We start from the raw sequence: 25,960 nt of genomic DNA on the forward strand, positions 1-25,960 counted from the left end.
CATTCATTTAAGGTACCGACTGGAAACCAAAACGTCTCTGGAAGTCGTTGTCATTACATCTAAGTAGGAACTTTAAAAATCTATAGAAAATCCACGAACCTTATAAGAGCCGGACGTACACTTGTGCATGTTCACACAAATATATCATAAAGAAGGGAACGAAACGTCAAAATAATGCAACAAACTCTGAACGCTTCTCAGCAGTCTGACTGACGGAGAGCTGAGAACCGCAACATGTTGGAGACGAGACGGAACATCTTTCAGGACGCGATGGCGGCGCACGAGAGAACATTGATTTAACTTTGACGTCACAGACAAATGGAGCCATTTTTAAATGCATGTACGCAAAGACAACAAGAAAGTTTAAGTCAAAGTACATCATGCACTCTTTCATACATCCAACATGGCATCGGCAACCATTTTCCTTCAACCCCACCCCAAAAATATGTTTCTTAATCAATTCGAGACAACGAGCAGGCCGTCCAACTGTAGCGGCGTCATCCGACTCACTTCCTGTCGTTCGGTGATTGTTCCGGCTTCAGTCGGTGATGAACTGCATCTCAGGATGCTTTCTGGACTGAAACAGCAGAGAGCAGGCGTTGAAAGAAAGAAACCCGAGCAGCAGGTTTGGTAATCGTTGCATCGTTGGCGTTCACGACTCAATCACTTCAAACACCTTCATTAATGAGCTACAAATGCTGTTCTCGCTAACCTGAATGTAACTTCTCACCTTGTAATGATGTAGAAGTGTACTCCAGGGTGTGATCAGTGCAGCAGAGCTCTTTAAAGTCTGAGTTACAAAGTCCTTTATTTCGTCTTCAAATGAGAGCACGAGACGCGGACGCCGCGCGACAATCACAGTTATTTCTGCGACTTTATTTCGTTGCATTTCAACATCATCTGTATCAGTTTGGATAAGAATTAACTTCCAGGTTTTTATTACCGTGGGTCCACAGTGCATCGCAAACCAGAGGGATCAGCTTTGCCTTCGACTTCCAACGACCACACGGTTCAACCGCGGTTCAACCGCTGAGTAAAGTCAAACTGACAGGAACGACAAGAAGAGAAAGAGAAATCGCTTGATTGGCATTCAAAAGCATCGTGAAAGTCATTGTTTAAATCCAGTGAGTCACATGACCAGGAGGGGCTTCAATCCGGATCCGTTTACAAGCAGAGAGAGAACGACGAGAGAGAAAGGGCAAGAAAGAGGAACGGAGGTTCCTCATGCACCTGCATTGCCCCCCCCCCCCCCCCCCCCCCCCCACACACACACACACACACACACACACACACACACACACACACACACACACACTGGTATTAAAGGAACACCCCGTGTTGAGAGCCTGAATCCATTTTGCCGCTGAAGCTAAGTGCTGCACAGAGTTTAATAGGAGACAACCATGTGACACACATACACATCTGACACACACAGATATAACCATATGTCTGCTTTTAAGTTGTCTTACTTCACATTCACCCACGTGCACACACACACACACACACACACACACACACACACACACACCAAACCAGCAGGAGGAGAGCTGGTAACGTTAGCAGCACCGCTAACGGCTAACGTACGGAGGTTCCATTGAATTGCATCGTGACGTGTTCAAGCTCTATTCAGTAGAAATGAGTGTTGGGCAAAAGTAAAATATAACGTTATCATGATGTGCTCACATGTCGTCTTGTAAAATGTAGTTTTTGGTGAATAAAGTTCAATTTAGTTCAATAAATAAATATTGCATATAAAATAACCAGACAGTAAAGCTTGTGTGTCTTTACTCTGAAAACTGATTATTATAGAAAAACATAAAAACATGTATATACAAGTATTCTGATTAAGATTAGTATGATTTAACAGTTCGATCAGATTTTATGAGAAATTTAAGTTCCTATGTCCTCGTTATTGTCAATTTAGACGACGTAGACGATATATGATGTCATCACGATACGATTCCATTGAAAGACAACAAATTATCATTTTCAATTCTGTAAATCTGCACGGCTGAAAGAAAAAGGAAAGTTATGCGTTTGCCAAGATATCTAAACGCCAACTTGGTTTTTTTGAGCGGACTTTAACTTTAAAGACGACAGACCTCTGATAGCCGGACGGGGGCGTGTCCTCCTGCAAGCCTGCAGCTCAACACGTGCTCCTCTTTTGATTTCAAGCGCTCAAAACACGCTGGAGAAGAAAAACAGAGAGAAACAATTGAGATTCACCTTTAACGAATCTGTGCGCTTTCTAAAAGCTGATGTTGCAGCTCAGAATTTGTTATGTGCTCCGTCTAATGTCATCAATACACTTCCATACGCAGCGCACCGAACCCAAGGGAGCTCCAACGACCGGTCATAAATATTTCCCTTTTTGCAAATCAAAGGTCTGGTGAACTCTCTTAGTTTGCGCGTGTGTGTGTGTGTGTGTGTGTGTGTGTGTGTGTGTGTGTGTGTGTGTGTGTGTGTGTGTGTGAGAGCAGCTCAAGAGTTCAATATTTGCACAGCAGCAGAGGAGCCTCCTTGCATTAATATTTGATGATATTATCACTAATATGGAGGAATGTTCTCTTACATGGCTCCGCCTGCAGATCAGCAGCAGCACACACACGCACACACACGCACACACACACACACACACACACACACACACAGGAAGTGGTTCCTCTGTGTGTGTTTATAGCGCTATCTATCCTTGAACTGTTCCCAAAACAGCCACCTGCCCAATTTGTCTCCACAGTCCAAAGGTGGCCGGTCCAAAGAGCCGCTGATAGGCCGGCGACACGCCTTAGTTCACAAAATGTTCTCGACTCATTAACCACATCCAAAACCGCCGCGCTGCACGTGACCACGATGTGACACTGATAAAGCAGCACTAAAGCCAGTTTGAGTCACTCGCAGGTTCTCTGGTCATTTTCAGTTCATGCGGGAGAAACATCTCTGAAATACTTCCTGGTTTTACAGCCAAAAAAATAAAAATCTAAACGAAAATTCCTGCCTCGTGTACGTTTCATAAGACTTTGCTGCTCAGCCAATGACGATAAGAACACAGCAGTTAAACTGTGGAAATAAGGTTCATTGCCTCACATCTGTACTGTGAATATCAAGCTACAGCAGCCGGTTAGCTTAGCTTAGCACAAAGCCTGGAGAACAGCTCTGCGGCGTTACGTTCATGACTAAAGTACATCAAAAGAAAATCACATTGAAAGAATCTTGTGAATCTTGTGACGGATCATAATGCAGCAGCGTCTCACATAATGTAATGAAGCAATTCATCAAATCATACCTGAACGATTTCTCAAGTGAAACGAAAACACGTACGATGTTTCCATTTCATCTAAGCTGTGTTTGAAGTGTCCTGGCAACACGTGAGCGTGATATAATCACATCTTCTGTCCACAGATGTCCCTCCAATCTGCTTCTCTTTCTCCTTTACGAGTATTTCCTCTTTATATGGCTCGCACGGGTTTGTCCTCGACAGTGCTTTCATTGGTACTGCAGATGAAATGTCCAAATTGCGAAACGCCTGCAGCGAGAATTAGCCAGAGACGGAGATAATGCGTTTCGTGCAGCTTTTTAAGTAAGGACGACAAAGAGCTTCAAGTTAAAAGTCTCCAATCAGAAGAAATGCTTCGTTCCATCGACACGGTCGAAACCATGAACTCGTTCTTTTAACGAGTCAAAACACAATTACTGCAAACCACATTCATGCACCTCGGAGCGCCGATGTAAGGGCGTCTCGAGCTCCTTCATGAAACGGTCCTAAAGACGTCAGAGTGCTTCCAGCTGGTGCCGTTTGACCGCTTCCTGTTTCAACGTTACGGCGTCTCCATGGAGAAATGGTTGCACCAGTCTGCGGTGGAGGAGCGGTCGGTTTCTGGACTGAATACTGGACGGATGTATCGGCTGAGTAATCTTATGTCATTTCATTTCTTTCTGATTAAATGATCGACAACAGAGAGAGACGGCGAGGAAAAGTAGGGCTGGCGTACTTTGACATCTCACTCAATGAATCAAGATTCATTTTGACCAGAATCGCTGATTGTTGGAACGATGAAACAAAGACGGGCTCCGTTTTATTCTGCGTGTTTCACGATGAGTCAACAATGAAGCCGGTCTTGAGGGGAGACACTACGGGCATTTTTAGAATTCGGTCTGTTTTGCGTCAATTAATTCTTTCAGATTAGTGGAAATAAAACATCAAAAATACACATCGAGGTGTTTATTTTACCGCTTTGTCCATTTGAGTCTGTAGATTTCTCCTAAATTCACACAAAGTTTGAATTCTTTGATTCTTTAATTTGAGTTTCTCACATGTCAGGATTTGCTGTTTCTCTCTGAATTGCATCAAAGCAGATTTAATGTTTTTGGTTTTTGGACTTGTGATGAATATTTGACAATTTTCAAAAGAACTATTTGCAGACTAAACATTAACCGATTGAATGGAAGTACAATTGTCTGATTCGTGATTAATAATAACCATGAAATGTTCAAATCACAGATGTTTTCCAACGAGTTCCACAACATTCAACCTCTTACATTCAGCCGCCAGCTGCAAAAAGCTAAAAACTGAATTTTAAGCTCAGCGATTGGACGTTTCTCACCGCAATGCTTCTTGGGAATCGTAGTCGACTTCTTTTCCTCAGCTTTCAAAGAATCAACGTAGCTTCTGACTTTCTGCACCGAGGAGTCGACCGAGAAGAGCTTCATGTCCGTCCGGCTTTTGGACAAAGTCACTGACTGCTACCGCCGGCCAAATTCAACCCCACCCACTTCTACCCCCCCCCCCCACACACACACACACACACACTTTTACCACAATTCCCTTCTCAGATGATATGTCAAAGGAATTTGTCCTTCTGGTTGTGACCCTCACATTCATTACTACGGCTCTCAGCTCCTCAGCGAGTCGCACAGAGCTCTCATTGTCAAAACCGCAACACTGCCGGCTGAAACCTCCCAATTGCATGAGCCTGTCGTGCTAATTAACCACAGAAAAGTGTGTTTCATGCAGCTTTTTGGAGCAAAGCATGCAAAACGACTGCAAATTAGATTCACATCAGATTCACATTTTTTGTCTCTATTTTGTCGTCTCTGTCATTTATTTTTATCTTTATTATTTTCAAGCTTTACTCGACTAAATTGTATGGAATCTGTGCAGGGTTTTGGTGTGTGCACACATTCAAAAGTCACATGATCTGACCAAAGTAGCGTTACATCTGTACAGACGTGTGAGAAGTAATAATATTCGTGAGAAGGACTAAAAATGGACACAGAGAGGAAATGTGGAGGAGAAAAAACTCCAACCTGCCTACGCTTCAATTAAATCTGAGAAGAAAATGTCTACAGCCGCCACTGCAACAGAGTGTGTGTGTGTGTGTGTGCGCATCATAATTAAAAGTTACTGAACATAAGTGCCTCTTGGCAGAAATGAAATGAAAACATGTATTCCTCTATTCCTGCAGTGACACTGCGTGACGTGATTTTTAATAAAATGTCAAAATACTGGTGGCAGAATAAGAAGGAAAGAAGAAGAAGAGAGTAAATTGAGAAGATCACAGAAAAAAAAGAGGGCGAAGTACAAGAAAACTCAAGAGGAAGAGAGGGATGAGAGAGGAAGCAACAGGAAGGAGGAGACACAAATACAAGTGACATTTCTCCTCACGGTGACGGGAGAGACGGCGGCGACAGAGCAGCGTGTGTTGCCTGACCTTCACTTTTATTCCAGTGTGTGTGTGTGTGTGTGTGTGTGTGTGTGCGTGTGTCCCGCTGCACTGTGGGATCATAAATTATCCGCAAGGGTTGCCAGGTTTGTTTTGTTGGATGCTGACGTCTAACGGCCGTGCATGAATCAGAGCTCGTGGTGCAGTTACAATAAAACAAGTCTTTAAACTTCTGGCTGACATGAGTTTAACCGCATCAGGATGCTTTGAGAGCGTTTTATCCAACATGAACCAGCTGAACTGATCATTCAAGTCATCCATTCGTCGATTCCAAGGAATTGCTGCGTGTCTGTTTTTAGAGAGTTCTAGATAGTTGTGAATGTTCTGGGCCGTTGCTCGACTTTGACCGTGTCTGAATGAGTCTTTCATTTTTAACGGTTGATTTCGGTTTCATGAATGCCCTCGTTTATTATCATAAAAAAAAAAAAAACACCGCCAGCTCTTTTTCTGCAAAACAACATAATCAGACCTTTAGCAGCAGGACTGACATGTAATGTTTCTCTTGAGGGCGCATGCATTCAAATCAAAAGGTTTGCGCGTGTTGAAACTGAGTAAAAAGGTTATTTACATTACGTTTTGTCTATTTCAATTACTCTTAGAACCTGGCTGACCATCGACAAGTTTACCAGAGATATACAATGTTGGCTGGAAGAAATAATTTAAGGGTTCAAATAAACTCTAAAACGAGCTTTAACATCCTTACTTCTCTCAAATACCAACATTGTTATCAGCCTCAGAAATCCAGCATTAGTCGGGCTCTGATGTCTCGTTTAGGCTGATAGTTGAACGAGAGGAGACGCTAAGAGGCTCATCAAAATCACAAGACATCATCCGATAGCAGCCACGAACATCTACACCAGATTGCACGGCCAGCACCTGATCGTGTAACTTTATATTTATATATATATATATATATATATATATATATATATATATATATATATGTGTGTGTATGTGTGGCAGAGACGAGGGTTTCGCATCGCGGCTCGCTCGCTACTTTTACTTGCAGAGATAATTAGTTACGTTTGTCCGTCTCCGAGTACACATCGTCATCTACGTGACATTTGTTTATGTTGTTGCTACAATGTAGCACAGCGTCAGCCAATCGCAAGATCCCAAGCATGTGGCTGTCGCGTCAACCGCAATATTACACAACGCTCTTTACAAGACAACCGCTTTGTAGGCAAGTATTTCATTCGTCTTAACAATGGCTTCTTTTTTATTTAAAACACATCAATATCCGTCATGTCAGCCGGAGAATAAACCTAATTTATGAAGCACTAAAATTAGGAGAAGTAATTTGCAAGAGGTTTGTATCAAAGCAACGTACCTTCTTAAACACTCCCTCCTCTCTCCCTCTATTGTTCTAACTCGCCCATCTGTCTCCCTCTTTGAGGAACTACATTACCCAGGGTGCACCTGTGGGCAGCAGCAGTATCGGCCTGGCGCGCTGCCATGCCCAGTGGGTGATTCTTTAAACAAACACGCCCAGACTAAACCCTATAGACACACACACACACACACACACACACACACACACGCGCTTTAAAGCACTGCTCAACAACCAGAATATTTGATTCACAGTTCACACACACTTAAAAAAGCAGTCAGGATTTTGAGGATTCTATTTGATCTCATTCATTTGTATTTATGCAGAATATATTTAATTACAATCAATTCAATTTGTTTATCCGTGTCTTCTTCAAGTGGAGCCTAAATGTTTTTTTATACACATTTTTAATCTCCATAATTTGAATGACACTTCTGGCGATGAGCAGTAACAACATGCTGTACTAATGACTCTATCGGGACCTAACTTCTTATATTCATTCAAACCAACTATATTGTTTCTGTAACGAACCATCATTTTCAGTATCGATTAAACATTTGGTCTGTAAAATGTCCAAGCTGACATCTTGAAATTATTATTATGATGAGCTGGACCCCTCATGTCCTTTAATCAGCAGATTAAATGAATCAAACAGTTGCCGATAATTTACCCGTTGCTGCTCCAGACTGTGAACGTCAACATGTTGCAGATTATTTATTTAATGATTCGGAGCAGACGGTTGCAGACTGTCCCTTTAACTCTGAACCATGACAGCTTAACACTGCTTAACCGCCTGCTCAGCTTCATTATTATCTCATTAGCCGGTTCCTCTTGCTTCAGGAATACCGAGGTGCCGCTTAGTATTAATTCACTGTTAATGACACACTGAATGGCACACACTTTTATTCTAATTCCATTCATGGCGCATTCTCAGGGAGACGCAGAGTTTTCAGACTTCCCTCATTAAAATAATGAATTGTTCCCCGAGCGTAATCATCAGCGCGAACCAGAGAAGTCTTAACCCAGCTCTTTGAAGAAGTGAAGACTGAACAAACTGTCCAAAAGTGTCCTCACTTTCAATGTCCAAAATGGGTCCTTACAAACATAGAGGAGCACACACAGACACACACACACACACACACACACAGTAATGTAACTGTAACCGTTACTTCCCTAAAGCTAAACTTAAACCAAGTATTCACCCTAAAATGTAATGATTTACATTGTGGGGACTCACTGTCCATTTGTCCCCAAATGGACAGTGAGTCCCCACAATGTCAGTGTGTGAACAGATTTATGTCCCCACAACTTCAGTTATACACACACACACACACACACACACACTGGCTCCTCCATGCCAGTGTTCAAATACCCTGAAAAGCAAATTGCTCATACGTGACACACAAAAGGTCCATTATGGAAGAATAAGAAGGAATTCACTAAAGGTGGGTCCAAGTAAACATTCCTGCCGCTCGAAGGCCTTGACACCTTTCACAGTGTGTGTGTGTGTGTGTGGTGTGTGTGTGTGTGTGTGTGTGTGTGTGTGTGTGTGTGTGTGTGAGAGTGAGTGTGTGTGTGTGTACTCCAAACACAAACTCTATATTGTGCATGAGCCCACATGGTGTCAGTGTACAAATAATTGTACCAAGGAGGTCAGGGAGCTCACATAACAAAGGGAACACACACACACAAACAATGGAACGCTTCCATGAATTTCGGTTTGAGTCGAGGACGCCGTGTGCACAGTTGAAGGAAACGGAGGACTTTGGTCGCTGGTGAGACCGACGGGAGGAAAAGAGAGCGAGAGCAGGAAGCTGACGTGTTGCTTCTCGGTCAAAAAAAGAAAAGACATCTGATCTCCAAACTATCAGAAATCATAGACGCCATTTTAATCCTTCTGTTGTTATGGATATAGACCGAGAAAGGATTGACAAACAAAAGAAGACACAAATAAAAAGCGCTGCACACTGGAGCTCCCTCACGCTCATGTGACATTATGAGAGAATACTAAATAAGAAAATAAATGTAAATCATTTTCCTTAAATGGTCTCAATGCGACATCAAATCCCACTCAGTTACAGAACAGACATTAGTAAGATATTAAACAATGAAATCTGGTTATTGCAACACAAAGACGTGTTTTGGGGGACGGAGGCAAGTTGAACAACAACAGAAGCATAAAATAAGATTGTGTGTTGTCAGCAGGTGAATCCTTCATCGGCCGAAGTCAAATATCAGCAGCAGCATCGATATCCTGCTTTTTAGTGATTTATCATCTGAATATTAGACTCTCAGCATTTCTTTCATCCTCTGATTTAGCATATTAAATATATTCAAGGGACTTCTGTTGCTATCATTTATAATTGTTATTGATTTTGTCCTGCAGAATAATGAGGAAGATCTCCACACAACGTCGGGCCACGTGTGCATTGTAGAGGTGGGCGTCTAAGAGACAAACACACTTACAGAGAGTTGAATAATCACGATGAAGGCCACAGGACCGCATCGTTGTTTTTAATAACCAGCAAACAGAAAAGATGATACAACATTTAATACATAGACAAGATATTTTAAACTACTGTATTATGGAGATCCTTGAATGAGGCTTTTTTATTTTTGTTATACATTTTTGTATTTTATTGATCAATCCACTTATTTTTCAGAAGGTAAAATGTCAAATAAAATAGGAAAGAACGAGTTCCAAGAGTTTCAAACTAAGAGTCCAAAACCCCCAAACTATACTGTTTGCTTGTTGACATTTGAAAAGCTGGAACCGGTGAGTTTTGTTCGGACATTTTTGCTGAAAGCGACACTTAATCTGGTTATAATTAATTATCTATAATTATAATTGTTGCAGGCTAATTGATGAATTAACAGTTTCCTCTATAGAAGAACTGAAGACGAGGATGAAGTTAAATTCAGATTTAGACAGTCGGACAAGTTTCTTCTAGGGCCGGGCAGAATATCAAAAGTACATCAATATATATGAATTGGTATTGTGAAATGATAATTAAAAGCTTCCGGTCCCCGTCAGATAGACGAGAAAGATCCCCGGGGAGAAAATAAAATACAACAAAGATGTACGAAGAAGATTAGAAAAAGTCAGCTGCCTTCCTCCTCTCCTGAGACTCAAAACCAGTCTGTTCTTTTAAAGCTGTCACACTCTCCGCCTCTTCAACAAGCTGAAGACGAGCGCCAAACATTTCAGTCGTTTCACTGCAGCCGGAAAAAAGCAACTTGAAATGTTTTCCTCCTCAGAAGCGACTGCGGTCTGAATCCTTCTGTTTAGATAAAGGTGCGTTATTCCTGTTTCAACGCGAGGCAGAACGTCGCTGGAGAAGAGCACAGCGCTCTGGAAACATATAGGTACACACACACACACACACACACACACACACACACGCACACACACACACACACACACACCTCAAAGACAGCAGCCCTCCTCCCACGGGACTCCTGGTTGGCATGGATCAGCCCCCGAGATAGCTTCACACACACACACACACACACGCTTTCACACACATTACTGTGGAGCAGGTTGTGTGTGTGTGTGTGTGCGTGTGCGTGTGCATGCATGTGTAATGAAGAGGGTACCGCAGAGATTTACAGTGTTGGTCCAGTCGAACGGGTGGATCGCTGCCACTCTCCCCGCCAGCTCCCGATAAAATGTGCCATGTTTTGTTTTCCTCTTTTCAAGTGAGCCCATGAAAAGAATTAGCAAGATGAGAAAGTGGCAGGAAGATCTCTCGGGCGTCCATCTGTCCGTTACTGAAATAACAGCCGTCCGCTTAGAGACAGGGGGGGGGGGGGGGGGGGGGGGGGGGGGACTTGATAAGAGGAGGATTTGACTCAGCCGGCAATCGAGGGTCTAGCTGGATCGATGGATGGGAAGATAGATCAGACACTCTTAACTAAAATAAATGATCTTTAATAATATTGCGAGTAGAACGTGATGAAGAGGAGGAAACATTTGCTGTCTTTAGAGACGCTGTCATCCTCCTGACAGCAACTCCTTCTTTAATCAGCAGCAAAGAATATAAAATAAACATGCAGCCGATTAACAGATTCGTTGATCAACAGAATATAGATCAGCAGCAATTATTTTTTTAAAGAAACAAATGCCCGTCTAGGGCTTTTATTGTGAAAGGTAAGAATGGAAGATCTGCTCTGCTCAGAGATATAAAGTTGTCTGTGTTGGTGCGGACTATGCAGCCTCCAGTATTGTTGCACATGTGAGTGTAAGTTTTGAATGTGTCCGTGCCACACAGCGTGATCGCTCGATGCTTTTATTCGCGGCGCAAAAGCTCAGAAAGATTAGCCTCGTTCCAAAATACAGAGAATTACGTCTCCTTCTCTCCACGTAATATTGGCGTTCTGTGTTGAAGTACTCGAGACTAAAACAACGGTTTAAAAAAATTATTTTTTCTGTTTGGCTCATTTTATGGAACCAGTGTAGCATTTAAGTTTCATGGAATAAGCAAGCTAGCATGCTAACTAGCATACAACTAGCTAGTTAGCGTACCAATTCCCTCCCCCTCACTCCCCGCCGCTCCACCAGGCGGAAACCTCCGGTTCTGCCGAGTGAAACCGATGCTTCATGTGTTAAAGCTGCATTCTCTCTAGTGTCCACCAGGGGGCGACTCCTCTGGTTGTATAGAAGTCTATAGAAAATGACTCTACTTCTCTCTTGATTTATTCCCTCAGTAAACATTGTAAACATGAGTTTATGTCTCAATCTCTAGTTTCAAGTCTTCTTCAATACAGCATGATGTTCATTTAGTACATTATGGTCCATTTAGAGTCACACAGAAAAAACCAACATGGCGACTGCAAAATCGCCATGACGTCTACTTCTGATATACAGTCTATGCGCTGCACAGAAGGACAAGCTAGTTACCCAACGATACACTTTACGGCCCCCGCTGGCTTGGTTGTCACCATAACAACTCATATTAATCGACGACTTTTCTTTAGTACAAGCGAAAGCGACCCCGACAGAGAAATGTCCGTTCTGCTGCTATTCTATTTCTGTGGGTTGGGATGAGTCACCAGAGAAACCCTCGAGAACCCACCTCGCATCTCCACTCATGTTCAGCTCAACCGGTGGCGTTCTTACTCTTCAGAGAAGCTCTGAGGTGTTGGAAGTTTCAAAAAAAAAAAAAGCAATCTGCCATCCAGACTCACACCTCTCTCGTTCTCTCACAGTCTGTCTCTCTACCGCACTGCCACAACCTTTCAGCCATCAAATGAGCTCTCTTACCCGGAATATCTGCCAAAGGAATCAGCAGTTGGGCTTTAATTGCTACCAATTAATAACGATAACCTTTCTATGGCATATAGGTCCTACTTTATTATCAGTACACAGCACAGGGCAAGAAGGTGAGGCCGGCGGGGAAAGCTGCCTCCTCTCACGTCGCTGGAACAAACCGGCGGATGTGCACCTCTCTTACCTCACCTGAGACCAAATGTCTCCACTGTTCATAACGAGGCTGTTGGATAGAATCACAGTCGAGTGTGATTTTATTCAATTGCCGGTTTACATTTTTGTGTAAGAATAAAATAATTTCTTTCTTTCGTCGTAGTCTTATTTTGGAGTTTGACAGCTTGTCAAATATCAGGAGTTTCAAGTTTTTTTGCTTCAAGACTTTTTGCAACATGAATTGTTGAGCAAACATTCACTTTCACTGCTTCTCCATTCAGGACGTGCTGTTTTTCCTCGTCTTATGTGAGAGTGAATTCTAAATATTTGGGGTTTTCTCAGCCATAGCAATATCTGGATATCTGCCATTTCACATAAATGCCGATAAATGTATAAAAAAAAACAGCCCAAAATGAACCAAAATCAATGTCAAAATGAACCGAAACACTTTAACGCGCCGCTTTTCTTTCAGGACTCGCAGGTCAGAAGACAAACTGTATCTTATGACGTTCCACTTTCTCCCCGTTTTCAGAGCCGATTCGCCCTCCAACCAATAAACACGTCAGACTTCAATCTGACCGCCGATAGCTGCTGCTGCGCTCCGGCCCTAAAACCTGTCACGCATAGCAAACCAATGATGAGCGTGGACGACCAGCAATGAGGAAATACGCACACAGCCTATATCTCCACACACACACACACACACACACACACACACACACACACACACACACACACACACACACACACAGAGGTGCAGTAATCTGTAATATCCCACTGTGAGTTCATCCTTCTGCTTTGTGGTATTTGTATCCTCTGTGGTATCACTGTGATATTACTACAAGATATTCAAGGTGCACAATAGCACAGTACATTTATCATGCTTATAGTACCATTATAGGGACTTATTGTCTGAATCAGGTATCTGAATAACATCTTTATGGTTTTTATTGGACTATTTGCATCTGGGTAACTGCAACCCTCAACAAATGTGCTTAAAAAAAAGGGCCGACACAGCATCCTCTGCTGCTTTTAACTCCAGTGACCCACAAAATCATCAAAACGGCAACTAATCAGAGTCTGAATGAAAAGCAAAAACAGGACACAAAGCAGGTGCTGTGCTATAATTAATCTGGACAGAAAATAGGTTACCTCTGTTGAGCAAAAAAAACATGTTGGTGTAAAACTCAGTGGAAAATCACACATTCAATGACCGAGCTGAGCCAAACGGAGGCGGAAAAGCCTTTTGTTTACACTGCTGATTGTGATTCCTCACGGCTTCGTGCTGGAGGTCAGAGATTACCCGACCTTTTCATTCAACACTGCATCCCCTCATTGGGAGGTTTACTTACTAAAAAGAAAACCACGTCAGCCTGCTCGGAATCCGGCCAAGTGGGTGATTATAGAGCGTTAGATGGGGAAGTAGGCGACAGTTCAACGCGCAGCATCTGGACGCAGAAGTGCTAACCCCCCCCCCCCCCCCCCCCCCCCAAAAAAAACCAGTGGAGCCGCAGCACTGCGACCCTTCCGCCGCCGGTGCTTCTGCGGTGGGGATGGTGGTGCTCTTACCGCTTTATACTGCCGCCGATAAAAGCCAGATTATAAGAGCCGGGCAGAGAGCCGAGGAAACGTGGAGAGGGTTCGGAGATCAGAGGCGAGGAGCGGATGATGATCTTGCCATAACATCGGGATAGCTCGATGTAACCAGATTAAACTGAGCTCATGAAATACAAGAGAAATGGAGGATTGGAGGAGGGGTGGGAGAGATGTATGGATGAGAAGATCCTCAATAAAAACTGACATGAACTAATGAGAGAAAGCAGGGAGAGGTCAAGAACTGCATTTTTTAAAATCAACGAAACAAAGACTGACACGTGCCATTGCCGATGCTGTTAATTGTCTCTAGTGCCAGAGAGATAAACATTTTTCTTAACCCCCCCTCCCCCCTAAAATAATTCATAAATATATCTTAATTCAAACTGCACCGGGCAGACTTTTCCAGCGCATCCAGGAGCGCCGTTTCAACAAGTACCACTCCCGGTGGTAAGGCGAGCTTTGGAGGCATTTCTCCCCGTTGCCCCCCCCGCCTATAACCTTCCCCCTAAAATACTAAATTATTCCCACTGACATTTCCCCCAATGCAGCAATGCGCGCTCCCAAAAGCCGATTGCCAGGGAAGTGGAGGAGGAGGAGGAGGAGGAGGAGGAGGGGGTGTCATGTTTGGAGATTGAGAGCGCGCACTGCCCCACCACCACCAGCAAAGAAAACTCAACACGGCGGCGCGCGCACGGGCACGCGCCGGCCTATAGCGGCGAAGCCGATTGGCTAAGGTGCAGCTCCATCTGCGCACGTGACATGCCCTGCTTACAATAAATAAACAGCCATGGAATAATGTACATACTAAATAAATACCCCCGGTGGCTCCAAAACTGAATAAAACAACTGTCACAAACACAACGTGCGCAGGTGGAAACACCTGTCAACATGCCGGACACGAGCCTGAAAACTTAGAGAGCTGAATATTTTTTTTGTTGTTTGTGGATGTGTCCGGTTTGGAAGCAGGCGGCGCCAGGCAACAGCCGTGCGTAACACACACACACACACACACACACACACACACACACACACACACAAAATGACAGCTTCACGTAGAGCCTATAGGTTTTCCGGTGGACATTACAGCCACGGCGATCCGCTCCACGAAAACAAACAGGCAAACACACAGTTACCGGCACCCTGCGGCCCCCCGGAACCGCGACGCACACACTCGCGCACACAACGCCAAGCGAGCTTACCTACACAGTGAATGAGTTTGTGCCTCCAAGAGTCAAGTTCCTGCCGAAAGCCGCGCCTCTCTACCGTGCATTGCTGCCTTTTGCACAGACTCGCCATTTTCTGTCGGCCCCTCCCGTGGGCGCGCACATACTGCTGGGTGCTTCCCTGCGCGCACGTCACCGGTGGGTTTTTATTCTAGGGCTGGGTGGAGTGAGATATGAGGGGGACGGGGCTGCAGCATCCCCTTTTTCTACAGCGCTCATTTGTCCCACCCACCAAAAAGCGCCCCTTCCTCCTCCTCCTCCTCCTCCTCCTCCTCCTCCTCCTCCTCCTCCTCCTCCTCCTCCTCCTCCCCTCCCAGCATCTCCGTGCGAGCATGTGCTGTCATTGGTCGTTTATTGGGACGTTTGTCTGCTTTAATGTTGTACAGGGTGCAGCACATGGCGCCTGTGCTCCAAATGTGCCATGACTTAAAGCGATGTGTGTCAAAGGGCGCGCGGCTGTTCCGGGGATTTAAAATGCGCATGAAGACGCTGCATTGTTTCAATTAACAGATCCAGTGCACCTCCAAACCGCGGCAGTAAATCAACGGAAGCCTATAGATTCTAAAGACTTTGTATACAAAGAGGCGTCGTTGTCAAAAACTGCCCGAGTATTTCATTTTACAAAAATCAAAGAGCCTCCAGATCTTTGAAGCGACTGTAAACAGACCGCGACTGTCCGAAACATGCCCTTCATGTGCACGTGAGGCTCGCGGTGCGTCTTTACCAGGAAGCCGTCAATTCAACCAGCCTCATCACTGATATTCATGCGCACTGTAGTCTCATTTAGCCAATTCAAGGACAACTACAAGTGATATTTCAATGGATTATGTTGCTTTTCATTCCTGAGTCGTATTAAGCAAATTAATAAACGCTCAACTATTCTGCGATCTCAACCCATAATGCATCTCGAGTACAGGATTTGCCATAAGGGACAATGTTTAAAACACCATATTAAGATATTATGATTTCATAAATACTGATGGCATGAGTCACGAGAAAAGAAAAAGTGATTTCCATCTTTCATACTTCATTTCTTAATTGTTCTACAATAATTATTTTATTTTTATTAAATTTTCCCCAAAAATGTCAACAAGAATGAAGAACTCTTATAAACACAACATGACTAAACAACAAATCCTTTCGGGAAATGATTTGGAAATGACAGAATTTTGTGTCCCATTGGAATCCAGCAGCTTCTCAATGCTGAAACACTGCACGGGTCTGAGAGGAGGCCGCTACAAATGCAACGCGGACGTTTCTAAGTCTGCTAAAAGCACGTCAGTGTCCTCAGGTGATGTAGTCTTTGTTCAAATGGGCAGACAGAAGTCAAAACTTCATTTTGATGAATAGGAAGTAGTATCATGGACCAAAGCACTGACCACAGCGTGGCCTTAAACATACTCAAATACACTCAAGTTGAGAGGACAACATGCAAAAGAGCCCAGAGAACACACATCAACATCATAAAGAACATGAAACTAAATGAAAAACATGCCCTCTTTCAAATAACTGCTCCTAATCGAGTTTAAACTGACCTCACGTTTGTTGTCGGCAAAATTTAGTCAACAATGAAAATATTCAAAGTTCAAAGTTGGTTCTGGCTTATTAATGATCCAAATTAGTTGGGAGTCCTGCTCCTGTCTTTACCCCTGAGAAACACAATGAGGGCGGATTTTGTATTTCATTGGGTCACCTTGATTCATTTTGAGTGAATTATTGGCTTCTTCCTCATCACTTCATTTAAGAAAGCCTCACCACCTCAGTGCTGTTCGAGCGCACAGCGAGATCAATAAATCAACTTCCATAAACACTCGCCAAAACGCGGGTCTAATCTCCAAATTGAAACATGAAACGAGCCGGTGTCGTTAAGAGGAACCTCGCTGTCGTTTTCATAATCCTGCAGAGACGGTGGGCAACAGGCATAACAATAAATGAATAAATAAAAACACGGAAAGGGCAAACGCTGTGAACGGAGCGAGCACTCCGGCTAATTAAGTCGTTGAACCCGTTGCCCTCGACAAAGATGTTTCCCGCGGAGGGCTGGACAGCCAGGAGAAGGAGGCAGCCAATAGGAGGACGCCTTGAGTCCAGGTGGCAGGAACGGCGGCCAATCAGCGCGCGGCACCTTGCGGAGACGCTGAGGCAGCTCTGCCGGGGAACCAGCGAGCTGCGCGGGGGGAAGGAAGGCGAAATTGTCGCTGAGAGGAGCAGAAATCCTCCGCGTTGTTTTTCAGTGATGTAGAGAAAAAGGAGTTGCTCTTTAGTAAAAACAGGTAAACCGTTTATTCTATTTCTCCAGGGATCTCACTGTGTGTGTGTGTGTGTGGGCGCGCGCGCGCGCGCGCTGACAGCGTCATGCCGGCAGGATGAAAGGGATTAGGGCACCGTTACTGTGGCAACATTCGATGGAGGGATACACACTCCTCCCGTTTCTTATGACAGCGCGCCTGATGGAATTTTCTTTTTTGGGGGGGCAATTACGCAGCCTGATGAACGGGCTTCAGATGTTTCCTCTCGCGCTGTGAAGCCTAAATGTTTGTGTGTGAGCTCATTCTGAGGACAATAGAAAGGAGGATGGCCCTTTAAGAACCACAGCAAAGCACAGCTGGGTGAACAAATGACAACAAAACAAAAAAACAACTGGAAATTTAAAGTGCCAGACAGCTCCAGTTCAGACAAATAAGAAGCCTGAAATGAATAAAAACACATCTGTTTTACCGGTGTGTTGCTGTCACAGCTGGATCACCGATGTCACATGGTGAAGCCCTATTTAACACTTACCTGTCCGGATACAAGCTGGTGGATGACACTTTACATGCGGGTCAAGGCTTCCTCTTCTCTGCACCGATCATTGTTAGAGGCCGGTTATTAACTTGAGACGCGAGGATGGAGCTGCGGTTGAGAGACGACGTCTACAACCAGATTCCTTAACAATGTTTTTACACTCAATTTAAAATGTCTTTTTTAAACCAATTGGTAAAGACAACTCGAACAACTAACGGAAACCAGAAAGCTTTCAATATTCACATGCATTTCTGACTGTTTTCAACTGTGAGCCAGACAAACATCAGTGTTGGATCCAGGCAGCAACCTCCTGTTCTGAAAAGTGAAGTCAATGCTGAAGTGTGTTAAAGCTGCATTCTCTCTAGTGTCCACCAGGGGGCGACTCCTCTGGTTGTATAGAAGTCTATGAGAAGATGACTCTACTTCTCTCTTGATTTATTCCCTCAGTAAACATTGTAAACATGAGTTTGCAAAACACCCTGCAGAGGTCAAAAAGTAGCACTTAACCTACGATGGATTGAAAGGTGGACACATTACCATAACAACTCTCTGTGTGTGTGTGTGTGTGTGTGTCCCGCTGCTGTTGATGCGTCTTTTGTGTTGTCGTGTGTGCCAGCAGGACCCATGACCCTGACACGAGGTTCCTTCAGCTACTCCAACGGCGAGGAGTACCACGGCGAATGGAAAGAAGGCAAGGCCGACCCGCTCACCCTCACCGTCCATAACGTTTGCATGCAGAGCGGGAGTGTTGCAACAATGTGATTGAGACAATCGTGCAGTTTAAAAAGGTGGAGCCTGTGTAAATGCCACGCTTGTGTTAGATTTGTGTCATAAGTAATCACATAAGCAGCGGCATTTCTTTGAGTACGTGCTCGACTGTACGGACAGAAGTCAGTTCTGGACTGTTTCTGTTGTTAAAGGGACAGTTCAGACGTTCTGAAGTGTGTTTGTGTGAGGTTCTCCTCCACAGTCAGTGTTCTACGACAGTAGATGAGTTTATAGAGACAGACAGGAGAACCAGCAGTTAGTTTGTGTTGCTGTTGTGTGACTTTGGTGAGTTCGGATTCACCAAATTGACACAACAACACAAACAAGCTAACCGATTGAGGCAGCAGTAGACCAGCAACGACGCTATGATTGGCCAGAATGCCCTCGAGGGGCGGGACAAAAGCGACTACATTTGCCATCAAAACTAATTGGACGTCCAGATAAAACGTACGGAATTTTCCCTTGAAGGAAAACCGATCAGGATAAAACGGCGACGCATGTAAATATGATTCATTTTTTAAAAACTGTGCTCAAAGAAAGTTCTCAGCTTTTGAGGGATCTCACGTCAGGAGGAGAGTACGTTCCGTCAGTGAGTCACAGCAGCAAAACCAATCAAACCTGAAATCACACAGATTTCATCCAACAAGCAAAGAGAGAGAACCGATGAAAGGTGTCAAGCTGAAGTCAGTAACTCGAGGACAAACACACACACATGCACACACAGACCATCGGGTGCCAGTGAGCCCGCTGACACAGGATATCACACGACTACCGAAACCAGTATTTGCAGTTTGACAAAAACACAGAGGCAACCTGTAGGGCAAGGTGAAACAAAGGACTGAAGATGGCACCAAAGCAGGCGCTGGACAGCGGAGAGGGACATACGGTCTCTGCACGGTCAGCACAAAACCGCTCAACGGGTTTGGCTCGGCTGCTCCGGTGAGCTCGGCTTTATTGCACAGCGGTGTTTAAAAACGCTTCTTTTCTCTTCAGCGCAGACGTTTCTAAGTCACGACTGGAGACACGAGTCCGCTGATACACACAGACTGCCAGGAGTTCTTGCCATTGTTCACATTTTTTTGTCCCGTTTATTTATATATTTTAAATAAAGCAAAACCTCTCGTAGATGAATATAGAATATAAATATATTGCTCTCCTGGAGGGTTCATTTGTTCTGGAGCTTTCAGTCGTGACGACGTGATGAACTGGATCCCGTGTCATGGAGTCCTAAACGCTCCTTTATACGCTCCTTTATAAAATGCTTTATAATGATGTAAAGCATGAATACGTGCTTACAACTGTAATTAACGTCAGCTTGTATCGTGAGAAACATTAGTTGGACTGTATCTATATTACTCCCTTTACACCCATCATTGTGTTTTTGTTCCCCATGCCGTTAATAACTCTTTAATAACTCTCACCTTGTAGAGTTATAAACAGAGATAAAGTTCTCCTTTCAATATATTTCATTGCACTTTTTTTGTGTGTTTCACACTTTTAGCGCTTTTGAGTTAAATGAACACAGCTGACTTTGCTGTGTAACTGTGTGTGTGTGTGTGTGTGTGTGTGTGTGTGTGTGTGTGTGTGTGTGTGTGTGTGTGTGTGTGTGTGTGTGTGTTGTGATGAACACAGACTAATGTGTGTGTTGCGTCCATGCGTGCAGAGGAACTGTTTGCACACAAACATGTAGCGGTGCGTCGGCCAGAGCTCTACGGTGTCACATGAATAATTGAGCCGAGCGCCGGTTGAAGACTGCTGAGCTATCAGGTTACAGGAAGCAGGCCGGGTACACGCACCGGCCGTTTACTACTGTACTCTACTGTACTGCACCGCGCAGTCAGTTGACATCGATGCATTCCCGCTATTGATTGACATAAAAGACGGACAAATTCAGCTAAAACCGTAATTAGCCAGAGACACGAGACGAGATGGAGGAGAAGCGCAAGAAAGCAGCTGAGTGACAGATTAGAGTCTGGACGGAGCAAATCACACACACACGCACACACACACACACACACACGCACACACGCATGCACACACACGCACACACACACACCTGCACACACACACGCACGCACACACACCTGCACACATGGATGCAGGATGCTTCAGAGGGAGGTCAGACTTTAAAAAAAGGAGTGCAAGAATCAAGAAATAAACACTTAACGAGGCACCGCTGACTCTAAACCACAACACAGTGAGTTTATGGCAATAACTGAAGACCGTTGTCTGCAGAACTATTTGTGACAATCACGTGATCGCGCGCGCAAAGTAAAAACAATTCGGAGACGCGCGACTACTTGCGCCGCACGACCATTGATTACGTCATTTTCCTCGTGCCGGCTTCACGACGGCGACTATGACCGAAGATACAAAGTGTTCTGTGCAACCGGCCTCCGACATTCTGCCACTCGCACGACGTTTGTGCTGCGAAGCACATTCACAAACAACGACCTACTGATGGCCATGTTTCATCATCTGATATTGACTGAATCACTGCTACTTTCTTTGTACTGTGATGGAAGAAGAAACGTTTTTGGAAACGTAATGAAAAGTGTTGAAAATGAGAAACGCTGATATCCGTTTGTTACTTTAGAGCCCAGAACTCACCGCCACCTGTACCGGGAGAACAGACGGTGGAAGTTCATGGTCGAGGTTTTCTTCTGCAAAGAGGTTTTGCTCTTGAATAATGTCCCGGGTGAAATGAACACACGAGAAGCATAACCTCCAATATTGTTGTGTTTTCAAGGATAGAAAGAAGTGTGCTTTTGAAATATTGATGGATTTCAGTAAACATTTCTTTCGTAGTTAGCTGGTGACCTCCAGAGATTGTTTGGGACGGTCTGTTGAAGCGCTCGTTCTATAGAACGCAGTATTCTCAGTATTTAAATGTCTCATGCATCCTTGAGAAACGGTCCGAATGCAACAATATCATCCAATCATAAAAAAACACATAAATAAAAGATCTTAGAAGGCCAAATAGACTCATGTATAAATCTTCCGTTTGGTTCAGTTATTACACTTCATAACTGCTGATTGTTTCCTTTCACTACCTTCAACACACATGGGAACAATATGACCACTGCTGTGCTGCTCGTTATAGCACCGTACATACATACATATATATATACACACAGACAATTCACATGTACAAAATACTACAAAATAACAATGAAATAAAACCCGACCAATACTGGAGTTCTGATGTTTACGGTTGAGAGTTTAAAACACATCATCGCAATATATTGACCAACATACTTCTTTGAAACATAATCATGAATGCATTTGTGGCATAATCGTACACGTTAGTTGTATGTATATACATACATGCATACATGCATATATGTATGTATACTTTTATACCAGCACAAAGTAAATAACAAAATATATGATAATATAACTATACCATATGACATTACTCATTAAAATGACCGTATTGTTATGCGACTTTAAATATGTGCGATATATTTTGACACAGGTTGAGGCTTTTAGTGCCTCGTGGTTTCAGTTTCTTGTTGTGCCGCTGATGAGATGCTTTAAAGATGATTTCATGTCTCATTTGCAGAGTTTAATACAAGTATTTTATATATATATGATATAATAATAATATATAAATATGTAATAAACTGTACCTAATTTGCCAGAAACCGTGTCTTTAAAGTACCTGCCTGAGCTGTGTGTGTGTGTGTGTGTGTGTGTGTGTGCGTGTGCAGGTCTGCGTCATGGCCTGGGTCAGCTGACCTTCAGCGACGGGACGTGCTACACGGGACAGTTTGAGAACGGCCTCTTCAGCGGCTGTGGGGTGCTGGGCTTCCCCGACGGCTCCAGGTCTGTGCTCACACCTCCATATTGTTTCTCTCCGTCATCCGTTTCTTTTTACAGTCGTTTCATTTTTCATGAATAAATATTCAAATCAAGTTCATTTCAATATTGTTAAAAGGGAGGTCCTCAACATTGTGACGGCTGAGCCGGTAGCTACCAGCTAACAGTGCCAACAGCGCTAACAGGCAACAGTGCTAACAGCTGACAGAGCTAACAGCTAACAGAGCTGACAGAGCTGACAGTGTTAACAGAGCTAACAGAGCTGACAGAGCTAACAGTGTTAACAGAGCTGACAGAGCTAACAGTGTTAACAGAGCTAACAGCTAACAGAGCTAACAGAGCTGACAGACCTAACAGTGTTAACAGAGCTAACAGCTAACAGAGCTGACAGAGCTAACAGTGTTAACAGAGCTGACAGAGCTAACAGTGTTAACAGAGCTGACAGAGCTAACAGTGTTAACAGAGCTAACAGAGCTGACAGAGCTAACAGTGTTAACAGAGCTAACAGCTAACAGAGCTGACAGAGCTAACAGTGTTAACAGAGCTGACAGAGCTAACAGTGTTAACAGAGCTGACAGAGCTAACAGTGTTAACAGAGCTAACAGAGCTGACAGAGCTAACAGTGTTAACAGAGCTAACAGCTAACAGAGCTGACAGAGCTAACAGTGTTAACAGAGCTGACAGAGCTAACAGTGTTAACAGAGCTGACAGAGCTAACAGTGTTAACAGAGCTAACAGAGCTGACAGAGCTAACAGTGTTAACAGAGCTGACAGAGCTAACAGTGTTAACAGAGCTGACAGAGCTAACAGTGTTAACAGAGCTGACAGAGCTAACAGTGTTAACAGAGCTAACAGCTAACAGAGCTAACAGAGCTGACAGACCTAACAGTGTTAACAGAGCTAACAGCTAACAGAGCTGACAGAGCTAACAGTGTTAACAGAGCTGACAGAGCTAACAGAGCTAATGTTCGGTCACAAATAGTTTTCCCTGTTTGCCACTTGCTGACATTCCAGACAGTCTCGGCCCATTGCGCTGTAAACAATGTTGATATTTGGGGACATTCGGCAGCTGCACTGCAGCGATCGGGCGGTTTTATATCACCACATCCATCCCTGAGCGGCAGGACGACAAATTCAAATGAACCTGAAATCACATCGAACAGTGAATTACTTCGTAGCGTCTCTCCGCTCTGAGGAACGACAGAAATAGAGCAACATTTCAGCAGCGCTGCCAGCTGGACTCGGCATTAAAAAGCACACGTGACGGTGTTTTTTAATTGCTCTCTCTGACAGAAGGTTACACAAAGGTCTACGTTAAAATAGATCAGTTCATCTGGAGAGCGACTGGAACAAACCTGTCTGTCAGTGGGAGTAATTACAAAAACACTGTTTTCTTCTTTACTCCGACTCACAGCTCCACAAACGGACATTTCCATAACGGCGTTCTGTGGATAACCTGATCACACGTTGGGGAATCTAAGTGGTTTCTTTCTCTCCTGACAGAAATATTAATACCAGCTTCTGTTTTTTTTTAAGTTTAAAAGTGTTTTCTTGGTAAAGTATGATAAAGCTGGCAAAGCTACGGGAGTCCGATTAGAAGGTGAGGCAACTTGTTTTTGCTCTTTTATTTTCCAGGTATGAAGGTGAATTTGTTCAGGGCAAATTTCAAGGCGCCGGCGTCTTCACTCGCTTCGACGGGATGAGGTTTGAAGGCGAGTTTAAAAGCGGATGTGTGGACGGTTACGGTAAGACTTCACTAACTCACCCCCCCCCCCCCCCCCCACAAACACTTGAGGATTTGTACTTTTTACTTCTTCTCCACCAAATTCTGATGCAAATATTCAACTTTTACTAATTGACAACTTTTGTTACTTTGGATATTCAGATTAACGATAACATTAATGATATTTATTACTGATTAAGATAAAACTTTATTGATCCTGATGGACGTTAACAGGGAGCAGCATATCAAGTAAAGTTCCAGCTGCACGGTGGGGCTTATTTTAAATAAAGTACACGAATGCATCAATAATTATAATATGATATTATTCTGCATAATGAGCATTTGTGTATATTTTGAAGCTTATACTTTTGTACGTTTACGTGTGTAATGCAGATAATCGTCCAGTTATTTGACGGTAAACTTTTAAAGGCATTTAAGACCATTTCGTGAGGTTTATTTCAGTCTCTCAGCCGGACTTTGAGTTAATGTTTATTTCTTTATGTTTTATGCTTCTTATAACTGATGTTTGTGTCACTTCTCAGGAATGAAGGGAATGTTTTGTCTCTAAGTTGTGTTACAGTCCTCTCCTCTCCGATTCTAATCGTTATAAATACTTTTTGATCGTATTAAACGGTGAAACGTGTTAATTGTCTGGACTGCAGCTCACCGTGTGTGCGTCTCGGCTCGAGACTCTGAGGGTAATCAACACGTTTCTTATTTGAGGAACCGTGACAACCGGCTCATTTTTCAGCCGGTAAAAATAGAGATGGAACACAAAGATTCCTGCAGGTTCCTGAGAGCCAACCACCTGAAGTCAGAGCCGGTTGGAGCGGTGCTTTTTAGAAGGAAGGGCCTCATTCCGAAATGTCTTTTATGCAGTTTTTCTGTTAAACATTACCCAGAGTTCAGCGACATGCAACACTAGGCCATTATACGAAGGAAGCGAGAAGTCAAACAGAAGATCAAGGAGATGAAACACAAAGAGACTCTGAGTTAAAGCAGCTTAGTTATTACCGTATATTTAATAGACTTCACACAGCCGTGTTTGGGGAAAGTTTTCTGTCGTTTTTGGTGAAAACTTACTTCGACCTAAACAGAACCTCTGAACCGTGTCGAGATGTCTTCTCGTCTTTCTGCCCTTTTTTGTGCTTTGATGAAATACATCTCATAAAGTCTTTTTGGTTCAGGAGCGCTGACGTTTTTGGACGGAGGTCCTGGCGGCGCTGGTGGCGGCGCTGGTGGTGGCAACAGCCATGAGGGCCTGTTTGAGACCAACCAGCTGATGAGGCGGGAGAACAAGCAGGGAGCCGTGCAGAGAGCGCAGGCAGCAGCCGCCAAGGCCCGAGCTCTGGCCATGTGACTCGGACTACATCACCCACAGTGCCCCACTATGATCCTGCTCTCGGGTTGAACAGCCGACTGTTATTTAAGAAGAGATTACTTTCATTCTCGTCCTCAGCTTCCTTCGTATTGTCAGTATACGGTAGGTTACTGTGATCTCTTTTCTTCTACATATATTTTATTTCTCATTCCTGTAACATTGAGAATCCTGTGGAGTAGAAATCAATCAAT

The 25,960-nt window shown here is 43.9% G+C and overlaps 2 protein-coding genes across 2 annotated transcripts in view; one reads left to right on the forward strand and one right to left on the reverse strand.

Annotated features, from left to right (window-relative positions):
- Positions 1–15,364, reverse strand: part of LOC306785094 (ligand-dependent nuclear receptor corepressor-like protein) — a gene marked incomplete at both ends in the record, with an annotated part of 35,949 nt that extends 20,585 nt beyond the window's left edge. Inside the window, one exon of the mRNA XM_079279319.1 lies at positions 15,268–15,364. Within this exon, the coding sequence (XP_079135445.1) occupies positions 15,268–15,364 (97 nt within the window). The remainder of the gene's footprint in view (positions 1–15,267) is intronic.
- Positions 15,365–18,699: 3,335 nt separating this feature from the next.
- On the forward strand, positions 18,700–25,748 carry LOC306784809 (uncharacterized protein; the record flags this gene model as incomplete). The annotated part of the gene is made up of 4 exons (XM_079278940.1): positions 18,700–18,766; positions 22,557–22,671; positions 24,301–24,410; positions 25,576–25,748. 4 exons carry the CDS (start codon positions 18,700–18,702, stop codon positions 25,746–25,748), a joined length of 465 nt encoding a protein of 154 aa, XP_079135066.1.
- Positions 25,749–25,960: the final 212 nt, after the last annotated feature.

Source organism: Melanostigma gelatinosum, assembly GCF_949748355.1.
Source record: "Melanostigma gelatinosum genome assembly, chromosome: 11".
Lineage (NCBI taxonomy): Eukaryota > Metazoa > Chordata > Actinopteri > Perciformes > Zoarcidae > Melanostigma > Melanostigma gelatinosum.